A 13,718-nucleotide genomic window follows, 5' to 3' on the forward strand; every position below is an offset into this window, starting at 1 on the left:
TATTGATTTGTCTTTTTTTCTTTGAAGTAAGTTTGCAAGATATTTACCAGATATATTATGTTTTTCAATAAGTTCATATTGGAGTTGTTGCATAATAAAGTTGTTTTTTTCCTGTAAAATTTTGTCTAGTTGTAGTTGTGTGTTTCTCAATTCAAGTATATTTCCGCTTTCTGTCAATGTTATTATCTTTTGATGTAATTGTTGTTCTAATTCTATTTGTTGTTTTTTTTGTAGGTTGAATATGAAATAATTTTCCCTCTTAAATGTCACGTTTTATGTTTGTGTCTGCCTGACACTGTCATTCAGGCGACACTACATGTTGTTACCTAAGCTACAGGTTGTTACTCGCGGCAAAATCCAAACCACTTTCTGAACCAGTCACACGGTACGGCTGGTTCACGAGGCTTCGAACATCACCACACATGTGACCAATACAAGCGTTGATACGCGCTTCACCTTTAGTCTTCCTGGCTTACTCGACACACGCTTCGAAGCCTCGACACGGAGGACACATCACTAGTTCCTGTGACTACAGTTGCACATGTTATTCAGAAATTTAAGATCCATGGGACTGTAGCCAACGTCCCTGGATGTGGCTGCAGGAGAAAAATTGATGACAAATCAAAGAAACGGATAATACAAATAGTAACAAAAGAGGCCAGAAAAACTTCTAAAGAGATTAAAGGTGAACGTCAAGCTCAAGGAACATCAGTGTCAGATCGCACCATCTGTCATTGTTTGAGCCAAAGTGGACTTAATGGGAGATGACCAAGGAGGACACCATTCTTGAAAACAAATCATAAAAAAGACAGATTGGAATTTGCCAAACTATATGTTGACAAGACACAAAGCTTCTGGGAGAATGTTCTATGAACAGATGAGACAAAAATAGAACTTTTTGCCAAGGCACATCAGCTCTACATTCACAAAAATGAATCATATCAAGAAAAGAACACTGTTCCTACATGGAAGAGGCTCTGTTATGTTCTGGGGCTGCTTTGCTGCATCTGGCACAGGGTGTCTTGAAGCTGTGCAGGGTACAATGAAATCTCAAGACTATCAAGGGATTCTAGAGAGAAATGTGCTGACCAGTCTCAGAAAGCTTGGTCTCAATCACAGGTCTTACAACAGGACAATGACCCAAAACACACAGCTAAAAACACCCAAAAATGGCCAAGAGGAAAACATTGGACTATTCTAAAGTGGCCTTCTATGACCCCTGACCTAAATCCTATTGAGCATCTTTGGAAGGAACTGAAACATGACGTCGAGAAAAGGCACCCTTCAAACATGAGACAACTGGAGACGTTTGCTCATGAGGAGTGGGCCAAAATACCTGCTGAGAGGTGCAGAAGTCTCATTGACAGTTACAGGCAATCACTGCAATCGTTTGATTGCAGTGATTGCCTCAAAAGGTTGTGCAACAAAATATTAAGGTACCATAATTTTTGTCCAGGCCTGTTTCATGAGTTTATTTTTTTAAATAATTCTGTTGAAGCATGGTTGAAAAGCAATTTCATTGGTTAAATTTCATAGAATTTTAGTTTATTACTTTTGTCAGATTCAATTTATTTCTGTGACCATTGTGAGCTTTTCTTTCATAACCGATGGGTACCAACTATTCCACATGTGTATATGTATTGTTATTGGCATTTAAACAGTGTCATTGCGAGTTTCCAAGTGCTTTTCACTTCGCTTTTGCTAGCATGCTACATACTTCTTGGTTTGCAGCCAAGAAAAAATAATTTATAATTAGATGCAGACAGCAGATAGCAGTCTTACATTGACCATAAGTACCATTTATTCCATATATTGGTAAGCCTAATGGAACATAAAAAAATCAGGTGCTGCCCCTTTACTACCTTATGGTGTACATTTGTTTTTATGCTCTTACAGTCCACCACATTTGTGTACCTTTTTAAAGAATAAATTGTTATTGTTAAGAGCATTGAGTTAAGACTGCACTAATGAGGTCCTACAAGAAATCAAAGTTGAATTGAAATAATTTATTCTTGCATCTGACTATTTTTACGATGAGCCTTAGTCTAAGTGATGACCTGAGTAATCTTGACATTCTTTCTCAAGGGCGTGTTGAAAAGGGAAACTGTGAACTGAATCTTGATGAAAAAAATAAAATAAAATAAAAATAATAATAAATTGTCCAAAAACCTTTCTTTAACATTCTCCACATGTACAGTGTATGGCAGGGTTGTGTGTGTACAGTGTATGGTAGTGTAGTCAGTGACCTGGCCATGCTCACAGAGATGTGCTGATTCACATAGTGTCTTTAACCAGATAATCCTCACAGTACACAGGGGGATTAGTGCTCGGGCTCCTGTGCTCACACCAGGGCCCCACACACTGCCACATGTCCACTGTCCACAGCCCACTGTCCAGAGCTAGCAGTGCTAACCATGCCAGCCTTTGCATTGGACACTACACACTGTACACTACGGCACCTGTCACCTGTCTGTCACCTGCCACCTGTCTGTCACCCATCACCTGTCTGTTACTCTCTGTCACATGTGTCACCTGCCACCTGTCTGTCACCTGTCTGTCACTGTCTGTCACTGTCACCTGTCTGTCACCATTCACAGCCTGTTACACTTGCCTCTATAACTTTTCAAATGATCTATTATCATGATCTATGTATCAGCCTTAAAGTGAAAAAGAAATGAATCACATTTTTCCTTCATATCGATCACAAATAAAGTGGTATGGTATAAATTTAGATTTTTGTTTCAAAGGTGTGTTTAGTACTGATTTCATGGACATGAACAAGACAGGAATTAATTTGTGTCCATCCATCCATTTTCTTCTGCTCCAGGGCAGGGTCGCGGGGGCAGCAGTCTAAGCTGGGACTCCCAGACTTCTCTCACCCCAGACACGTCCTCCAGCTCCTCCGGTGGGACCCCAAGGCGTTCCCAGGCCAGCCAAGAGACATAGTCCCTCCAGCGTGTCCTGGGTCTTCCCTGGGGCCTCCTCCTCCGAAACCACCTCAGACACCTCAGCTGGCTCCTCTCGACATGTAGGAGCAGCGGCTCTACTCTGAGCACCTGTGTGACTAAGCTCCTCACCATATCCCTAAGGGTGCGCCCAACCACACTATGGAGGAAACTCATTTCAGCCACTTGTATCTGCGATCTTGTCCTTTCGGTCATTACCCAGAGCTCATGACCATAGGTAAGGGTACGAACGTAGACTGACCGGTAAATCGAGAGCTTTGCCTTCCAGCTCAGCTCCTTCTTTACCACGATGGACAGATACAGCATACTGCAGACACTCCATCGATCTGCCTTTCAATCTCATGCTCCATCCTTCCCTCACTCGTGCTCCTCCTGAATCTGAGGTTTGACTATCGGTCAAATTCTCCTCTCCAGAACCCTGGAATAGAACCTTACCGGGAAGGCTGAGGAGTGTGATTCCCCTGTAATTGGAACACACCCTCCGGTCACCCTTCTTATACAGAGGGACCACCAGCCCGGTCTGCCAATCCAGTGGTACTGTCCCTGATCGCCACACGATCTTGCAGATACGTGTCAGCCAAGACAGCCCCACAACATCCAGAGACTTGAGGTACTTGGGACGGATCTTGTCCACCCCCGGAGCCTTTCCACTGAGGAACTTGCCAACCACCTTGGTGACTTCAGCCAGGGTGAAGTCTGCCAACGGGTCCCCAGTCTCTGCTTCCTTCTCGGAAGATGTGACAGTGGGACTGAGGAGATCCTCAAAGTATTCCTTCCACGGCCCGACAACATACCCAGTGGAGGTCAGCAGCCCTCCACCCGCACTGTAAACAGTGTTGGTGAAGCACTGCTTCCCCCTCCTAAGATGTCGGACGGTTTGCCTGAATCTCTTTGACGCTGTCCGACAGTTCTCCTCCATGGCCTCCCCAAACTCCTCCCAACTCCGAGTTTTTGCCTCTGCGTCAACACAGTCCACGGGACGCTTGGCATGCCGGTATTCGTCAGCTGCCTCAGGAGTCCCATGAACCAACAAGGCTCGATAGGACTCCTTCTTCACCTGATGGCATCTCTTACTTCCAGTGTCCACCAACAGGTTCGGGGGTTACCGCCGCGACAAGCACCACAGACCTTATGACCACAGCTACGAGCAGCTGCATCAACAATAGAGGTGGCCCACTCGGAGTCCATGTCCCCAGCCTCCCCGGGGATCAGGGAGAAGCTCTCCCGAAGGTGTGAGTTGAAGACAACCCTGACAGAGGTCTCTGCCAGACATTCCCAGCAGACCCTCACAATACACTTGGGCCTGCCAGGTCTGTCCGGCTTCCGCAGATCCAACTCACGACCAGGTGGTAATCAGTTGACATATAATCGGCATTGAGTATCAAGTCTATTCCACATGAGTATGAATACTGAGTTTAATTGTAAGACTGTAAACTGATGATGACAGAGCTGAATATATTATGCATATGTGTGCAGTTCGTAGTATAACCCCTCCTCCTGAGGATCACAGATGAAAATTAGGTGTTAAGCTACAGTTTGGTACAAGCATCTCTGCTTTGGGCTTTGTAAATGTACATTGTAATAATAAATATATACATGATAAAAAGTAAGTAGATGGCTTGTGTCACTCACTTGTCCCCAGGTGTTCTCTTATGGGCTATATGGTGGTGGGCTGCCCTGCTGTCTTGAGGCCCATCTCTTGGGTCTCCAGTGCGGGCCACTCTGAGGTCTCCGTGGCCCGCTTTGCCTCCTCTTCCTTCCCCTCTCCCTCCTCCTCCTCTCCCTCCTCCTCCTGCTCCTCCTCTTCCTCCGCGATGACCGGGCTGTCGGAGGGATGTCTGGGGTTTGGCTGCATACACACAGCCTGACTCAGCTGGTTTCCATATTACAATCAATACAAAACTAAACAGCATTTCAACAGTATGGCATGCACTGAGTGGGTAATATCCAGTATAGTGTGTGCGCTGACATCCCCCTTTCAGACAAAGCCAGTCTTCCAGTATCCATTATTGTATATATATTTTTTATGTTTTTTTTGGCTTGTTTTTGTTTTTTAAATTGTCAACATGATATTAATCTAAAACAGCTTAATAACAGAAACTAATCCATTGATCTCCTATTCAAAACCGCAGAACTGATTTACTCTGTCTCCCTATAGTGGAATTTCACTGTAGTAAGCAACAATGTTTTTATTGTTTAAAAAGGCAACGTGTCATTTGGCTTTGTGCACAACAGCACCTGGCAACCTCACTGTTAATGTCACTATTTCCTGTCCAATTCTATCTCTATGAGGTTTTTGCCGAGTCACACTAAGGTAAGGGGGTATTATACTTCTATGTGCTATTCATTGCTAACACATAACATATTTAGAACATTTTGTCTTTTATTGTTTTGAAAAGACGCCAAAAACAAGGTTATTAACATATTTAATATGCTTCACTTCAATTTTTGACGCTCTGAATCCCCCCTCCTTTTGCTCTCACGTGAACTTCAGAGTGACATCACAAAACAATCACCGTGTATTTCGCTAATGAAACTACTTTCATTTCATCAAGTTTGTGAAGTTGCAGTGTATTGTTTTGCATCCTGCTTTTACATATTTATGGACAATTGCCATGCAGGAGCATGGGTGATGTAGGCGGGGGTGAAGCCTTATACAAGCTTGTACTGCTAACCATAAGGAGGGTTCGAATATGGCCCAGAAGAAATGGATAAATTACTCAAACGTGCATGGATGACATTTAAAAACTCTTCAGGAATGTTTTTGGAACAATGTAACAAAATCAATTTTGCATAATACTCTCTCTTTGAAGAAGACATAAGGTGCTTTTTTGCTATAATTACAATCTATGATACACGGTTGGGCCTAGTTATGTTATAATTTGAACATTTAAAATATTAAACTAAAACAACTTAATAAAAGAAACAAGTATGCTGACTTCCGGGTTAGAAAATTGGGGTGTCCAATGGGAGCCAATGTCATCGTAAGCATCATCAGCTAGTGTGATGCTGTGCACATAGTCTATTTACATGTATAACCTGGAATTCAAATGTTTTGAATAATCACAAGTACTCCGGTAAGTGTAAACAAAGTGGGATGAGCTGGGAAAGGGGACAACAGAAATTTTCTGACCATTCAAGTCTCAAATGCAGGACTCCACAGGATTATTCAAAAATGCATGAGCTATGATGAGGGAACACTGGTAATATGGTCAAAGAGGGGGCATTTTATTTCTAAGGGGTATTAATTGCTAACACATAACATATTTAGATCACCCTGTTACCTTGTTTTGAAAATGGTATATTCGCCAAAAACAGCGTACTAAGATGTTTCATGTATTTCATGCATTTTCATTTTTGACACTGAGTCTCACCTCCCTTTGCTCTTCCCCTTCAGTGCGCTATCGCAACACAATCAGCATGCATTAAGCTAATGAAACTACTGCACATTGGTTTGTCATGTTGTTAGTATCATCTTTTTGTATATTTCTGGAGAATTGAGGGAACAACAGTATAACACAGTAGAAAGCTAAAAAAAGAAATTTTTCTTTAAAAGCTCATAAAAGTGGATTTTACATTTTACCGTACTTGTAGCATTATTTACATATTAGTTACCATTAGCACATGCTTATATCTAATGCTGCAAACTTTCTGTATAGCTCCCCTAGAGGCACACACAAAGCACTATGTCATCATATCTGCACTCATCAACCAAGCCAACTTCCTGCTCCTATCATCTCACCAGCAACAGTTCACCATATCAGTGTTACCCCAAAACATATATATTGGAGAACAATGGTCTGTAAATGAATCCTGTGTCATGCATACAGAACAAAAATACAATAGCTTAAAAAATTGCTTAAACACATACGCCTCCGAGCCTCAGAGCAGCAGTGTTAGGTTGGCAGTAGTGTGCATATGCAGTCTAGGATAGTGCATATAGAGTCCAGGAGCGTGCACGTGAACATGTTTCTACACACTGCAGAGAAGGAGAAGGAGCAGCGTCTATCTGGTCAGAGCTGGAGCTAGCACAGTTTAGCTCTCTCTCTCCTCACCACGGCCCCGCCTCCTCTCAAGAATCAGAGCAGAGGAGGTATAAATTATCATTGTCTCTTTCATATCAGATGCCCACTTCATACCTTTAGCTAAACCACAAATGCGTAATAGAAAGCAATTATTTAAAAGAAAATATTTATAGGCTTTTATAGTAAGTTTATGGTTAAGGTGCACTTAAATTGACCCATCTTTCAACCATCTTTCTCAGGAGCTGGGACCCATCTCCATGATCTTGTTGCTAGGCTTGGTCAGGGCTATTTTAGCTGGAGGATTGAACCAAAGGTACAGGTTTTGGGATGATGGAGGCTAATGTAGGGTCCATGCTTGTGGAATGGTGAAAATCTTAGAATATATGTGAGAGCTCTGTGTAATTAGTTTGTCTTTTTATGTTAAATGCAAACCTCAAACCTAATAAAACTGTACTGACAAGTTAAGCTAAAGGTTTCCTGTAAGAAACAGGAACAGGAACAGGAAGTCAATGGACCTGTTTTTATAATAAAAGTTTTAGATCAGTATTTCTGTTTACAATGAACAGAATGTAAAATAATGATCTCCGTAAAATATACAAAAAACATGATACAAAACTGTGCGTAGCAACTCTGTAATGTGCAATAGTTTCATTAGCAGGATGCACGCTGATACTGTCATGATAGTGTTTTAAAGAGGGAGAGACTTAATGTAGAGAGCAATGAGAAGGGAGACTCAGAACATCAAAAATAAAAGTGAAACTTATAAAACATGTTAATACACAGTTTTTGGTGAATATAACATTTTCAAAACAATAAAAGGTAACTTGGCTATCTGAATATGTTATATATTAGCACTTAATGCCCCACAAAAGTAAAATACCCCCTATTTAATGAGCCAGTTACAAGCTCTATAAGTGCTAACATATCACCTTGTATCAGCAGTTTTTGTATGCACTGTAGTCGGTGGTGCTCAAAGCAGTGGCCTTACCATTGAGTGCTAGAGGAGTGGCGGGCTTGACTCTCATCTGGGTGTTGACCAAGTGAGCCCGGCCTGTCCTCCTGGAGCTACGCTGTCGGGCCACCACCTTAGCCATGTTCCCCTTCCCCCCCTCTCCAGAGGCAAAGTACAGCACCTGTATATGAGACACCACAGGGCTGTAACTACTGTCAGACCTGTTCAAATGTCATGTCATTACAGAGTCTAAATTTATATAATACACCTGAACCATAGCAGATTTTCACTGTGACAACAGATCTAAATGCTAATGATTTTAAAGGAACTACCGTATAAGAAAGATTTGGATTTTAAATTTCATTAACTTGTCCCCGGACATGAGGTAAACATGTTCAAATCAAATACAGCTTTTACTAATAACAATTATAATGTTGATTTATTCTTAAAGAAGACATATTGTGCTTGTGTCTGTTACATAGTTATAATCTATGACACCCGTGGAGTGGATAGTTATAGACATTTTAAATCGCAATATTCATCTAAAACAACTTAATAAAAGAAACAAATCTGCTAGAAAACTATGGTGCTCAATATGAACAGACGTCCTTGAAAACGGCATCACAACAAAGAGCCGTGCAGCTGTTGACACCTCCTATGGATAGCTGTACATAACGCCAGCAAGCAGCAGATATTTTTTCATTTGGACCAAAATGACTACGCAACACTGCAGAATCCTACCTATATCATTGATTAAGGAAATAAAATTGGAGAACCAAGTAAGTATCGAGCTGTGGGCGGATGCTGGTGGCTCAAACGTTCATGAATCACTCCAAATACAATTTGGTGTTTTGGTTTCCAGTCAGAAAACAGAATTCCTCATGTGGGTTGCCAATTTTAATGCTCAGTTTCTTCATTGGAATTCCACTTCATTTTGCCATTTTTTTCAGTTCATTACAGTGTTTAGGACTGTTGTCATAGTAATTAACAATTCAAAACCATATCTCAACCTGAAACGCATGAATAAGATATGATGATATGGAGGGCCACCGTCAGCATTATTCTAGGAACAGTTTTTGTGTGTTTATATGTGTTTTTACCATGTATGTCAGTGATTGGTGCCACAAATGATATATGCTTATCTAATTTATCTTGTTGTGGCTTAATGTCCCATCTACAGCCTGTCTACAATCTTGCTACTGTGAGCGACTAATAAAACTTGTATCTACTTCTGTAAAAAATCTATTTGTCTTATTCATGTACTGGTCATTTCTGAGAGCAACATAGACTGCATAAAGAAGTGGACTGAAGGAGTGTGATGTCACTCATTGATACTTTGTAACTGATGTCATCAACATTCCCTGGGGGTGTGATACTAATATAGGGTGTCTGAAGTTAGACTTAATTTGAGCTTTGTTTCAACAGTTAAACAGAATCTCTCACCTCTCCTGAGTCGGTGCACTCTGCCCTGACCACTGAGGGCAGTGTGTCCAGTAGGCCACTCACACTCCCATGGCCCAGTGGTGTGTATGGAAGGGGCTCTCCGGTCAGCTCCCTGTACTGGCTTTGGAGACGGGAGGCAGTCACACCGCTCCGCTGGGCTTGCAGGATTCCACCCAGTAGCTTCTTCAACAGCTCAGGGTCAGCCATCTGAGGAAAAAAAAACGGATTTCAATATTAATGCCCTGAACATAGTAGTGTCGCCACAAACTAAAATTTCAAACTTGATTTCAATGCTCAGGAATAAACTTGATACTCAGTACAAATTCTGATATCACGATGATAATAAAAAATACTCTTTATTTAGACTATAAAATGTGATTTTCAACATTAAAGGGCCTATATTACACTATTTTCCGATGTGTTATAATATTGTTTCCTCATCAAAAACACACCTGGAGTTGTGTTTTGTTTCATTCAAACATGTTTAACACAAAAATCCTGCATATTTAGGCTGAGTTCTTCACTCATACGCCTTGTCATGTCATGTAGTAATACAGGAAGTGCTCCATTCTGTTTTTAAACATACACCTTCACTCTGAAATTTCCAGCATCTACTGAAGGTAAAAGACCTGTCTTCCTGCTTCTGAAGAGTGCAGACGCAAACCTTGCTTGCTCCTGCTGCTTCCTCCTTAGTTTGCTTTTTAAATAATTTTACCTCTTCCATTGCTGGGAGATTTGTTTAGTTATGATTTTCTCTTAAGTAGACAAAGATTTTTAAACCATTTTCACTTTTTTTTTAACAAAATTTTTGACGAGCCAACAACATGTCCGCGGGAAGAAACAAAAGGAATTCTTTCTGCGAACGCTGTCGGAACTATCAACAACAAATTATTGAGCTACAAGCACGGATATTTGTTTTAGAATCTGAAAAAGGACTTCACCAAACGCTTCCTGTGACCTCCAGTGGTAAGCAGCCTACAGTTACTTTCAGAGAAGAGAGTGAAAAAACTGCTACTTTCAACTTAAACCTGAGTGATACGGTGTCTTTTCCAAAACTTTGTAAAGACAAGAATTTCAAGCCAACGTGACAAGTGATAAGAGACAATGCTAATATAGTTACATCACCCAAAATACAACTTACAAACAGATTTTTACCACTGTCACAGACTGATGTTGATGTTAATATACAAACAGAAAATGGATTTTTGTCGCAAAACAAGAGCAATGAAGTTGGCAAAAGAGCGGCGGCAGACAGGCGGTCTGTGCCAAACGTCAAGGTCAGAGATACGCTGCTGCTAGGAGACGGTGCTATCAGAGATGTGACTCACAGAGGAATCCAAACTTGCTCGTACCCCAGTCACACTGTCTCTGAGATTACAAAACTCCTCCCAAAAGTTTTGTCAACACACCAAGGAGCTAAACAGCTGATTGTGCACGTGGGTGCAGTTGACACCAGAATGAATGAAACTGAAATCTTGAAAAAGCATTTCATTGAATTATTTGAGGAGCTTGATAAAGTGGAGGTTAAGACTTTCATCAGTGGACCTCTTCCTACCATAGACAGAAGGAAGATGAACAAATTTACCCGGCTGCTTCAGCTGAACACATGGCTGTTCAACGAATGTGCAGCCAGAGGACTGCACTACATTGAGAACTTTGATCTTTTCTGGAAACGAGAGGACCTGTTCAAGGGAAATGGCCCGCACCTGAGTAGAGGTGGAGTAAGAGTGTTGACGGATAACCTCCTCCACGCTCTGAGAAACCGGCCTGGACAGGGTCCTGGGCCAGTGAGAGAAAAGAGGAATGAGAGAAGCATTCCTGCTGCACCAACCACAGACCAAGCCAATGTGTCAGCACCACCAGCAGCACCACAACTACAACCACCACCTCCCCCAGCGAAGGAGTCACCACCAGCAGCACAACCATCTCCCCCAGCGAAGGATTCAGCTGCACCACCACCTCCCCAAGAGAACAAATCAGCATCACCACCATCTTCAAAAGTGAAGGATGCATCTCCAGCGTCACTTCCCTCAGGGCCCACATCACAGGCCTTGAACCTGTCTGTGACAGCCCCAGCAGAGGTTTCAGTCACAGCAGCACCCACATCACCTCCCCTGCCCACAGACCAACCCTGGTTCCCCTTTGCTACATCCACTCCCTCTAGGGACTCCTCACTCTCCTTTTCCTCCCCACCTTCACCTATGGCCCTTCCCGACCATCTAGAAAGTCTCATCAGATCAGGAATTAAGATGGCTCCTCTCACACCTAATATAGAGCGATCAAGAGTTCTGGCAAGAAGATAACATCCAGTCCTACTGAAACTAATCTGAAACTTGCTGTGCTCAATGTCAGATCTTTATGTAACAAGTCCTTTTTAATTAATGATTTTATTTCTTCTTTTAGTCTTGACTTTATGTTTTTAACTGAAACATGGCTCGACAAAAACACAGGTAACGCAATTCTAGTGGAATCAACTCCACCCAACTTCAAATTTGAATCTGAAACACGAGTAAACAAAAAAGGTGGAGGTGTGTGCACATTTTTTAGAGATAGTTTAGTTACTCACAGATTGTCATTTGGAGTGTTTTCATCTTTTGAGTATGTTTCATTCAAAATGGAACTAAAACAATCCCCCTCCATACTCTACTTAGTCATATACAAACCTCCCCAGCACTGTCTGAGTTTTATTGATGGTTTTACTGAGATGCTTTCAGTCATATGCACATACTTTGATGGTTTATTCATTACAGGTGATTTTAATGTACATGTGGATAATTTGTTTGACAGGAACGCTAAAGAGCTCAGTTCTGTCCTTGAAACCTTTGGCCTGACTCAGCATGTCAGCGAGCCCACCCACAACACAGGACACACTCTGGACTTGCTCATTACAAAAGGAGTAAATATTTCAAATGTCAATGTGGTGGATGTTGCTCTGTCTGATCATTTCTGTGTCTTCTTTGACCTGTCTGTTATTCCCAAACCAGCGGCTGGTCCTGCAGTTGTTCGAAGGAGACACATAAATGATAACACAGGTGCACTGTTCATGGAAATGATACACTTTGAAAATGCCTCGTGTTCTGATGTTGATGATTTGTTGAACTCTGTAACTTCGAGTGTTTTGAATGTTCTGGACACCATTGCCCCGATGAAGGTTAAAATGGTTAAAGATAAGCAGAAAGCGCCATGGAAGAATGATGACTCGGTCAGGGCACAGAAAAGGGAGTGCCGGAGGGCCGAGCGGGAATGGCGCAAGTCAAAGCTCCAGGTTCATTATGAAATTTACAGAGAAAAGATGCACATGTACAACCACAGTTTATGTAGAACAAGGCAAAGGTATTTTTCTGACATTATTGGAAGTTGTAGTAAAAACTCTCGTATCCTGTTTGCAACGGTAAACAGATTAACAAACCCTCCAGCTCCACTGCCGTTAGAACTAATTTCCACATCTAAGTGCAATGAGTTTGCAGTATTCTTTAATGACAAGGTTCAGGGTATTAAAAATGCCATAAATTCCACAACACAAATAACAACCCAGCACCCACCTAGACACTTAGAGCTGACTCACTTTACACCTGTAACTGATAAAACTGTCCAAGAGATTGTCACCAGTCTGAGTTCATCTACATGCTGCCTCGATGTGCTACCCACTAAATTTTTAAAGTCTGTGCTCAACAGTTTGCTGTCACCACTCACTCACATAGTTAATATGTCACTTCAATCTGGAACATTCCCAAGTGCTTTGAAAACTGCGGTTATCAAGCCTCTCCTAAAGAAGAGCAGTCTTGATGCCACAATATTGAACAATTATCGACCAATCTCAAATCTGCCATTTTTAGGCAAAGTCCTTGAAAAAGTTGTTTACCAACAGCTTATTAACTTCCTCGAAATGAACAACTCCTTTGATGTTTTCCAATCAGGTTTTAGACCCCACCACAGCACTGAGACTGCTCTTATCAAGGTGACAAATGACATCCGCCTGAACACTGATGCAGGCAAAGTCTCAGTCTTGATCCTGTTAGATCTGAGTGCTGCTTTTGACACTGTTGATCATGGGATCCTCTTACAGAGACTGGAGGACTGGGTGGGCATCTCTGGTACGGCACTAAACTGGTTCAAGTCCTATTTAGAAAACAGGGAGTACTTTGTTGAAATTGGAAAATGTATATCAGATAAAATGTCCCTGACCTGTGGGGTGCCCCAGGGTTCAATCCTGGGACCCCTGCTGTTCAATCTCTACATGCTGCAGTTAGGCCAGTTAATACGCAGCAATAATGTGTCTTACCACAACTATGCAGATGACACTCAGATCTATGTCTCACTAGCAGCAGGTGA

The 13,718-nt window shown here is 41.9% G+C and overlaps 1 protein-coding gene across 2 annotated transcripts in view; it reads right to left on the reverse strand.

Moving 5' to 3' along the window:
• Positions 1–13,718, reverse strand: part of tdrd7b (tudor domain containing 7 b) — a 46,370-nt gene that overhangs the window by 29,108 nt on the left and 3,544 nt on the right. For both annotated transcript variants that reach the window (XM_055228981.1, XM_033983982.2), the window contains exons 2-4: positions 9,387–9,593; positions 7,980–8,124; positions 4,599–4,815 (exon numbers count right to left, since the gene is read on the reverse strand). In XM_055228981.1, the coding sequence (XP_055084956.1) occupies positions 4,599–4,815; positions 7,980–8,124; positions 9,387–9,593 (569 nt within the window). The remainder of the gene's footprint in view (positions 1–4,598; positions 4,816–7,979; positions 8,125–9,386; positions 9,594–13,718) is intronic.

The sequence above is a fragment of the Periophthalmus magnuspinnatus genome, chromosome 18 (assembly GCF_009829125.3).
Source record: "Periophthalmus magnuspinnatus isolate fPerMag1 chromosome 18, fPerMag1.2.pri, whole genome shotgun sequence".
Taxonomy (NCBI): domain Eukaryota; kingdom Metazoa; phylum Chordata; class Actinopteri; order Gobiiformes; family Gobiidae; genus Periophthalmus; species Periophthalmus magnuspinnatus.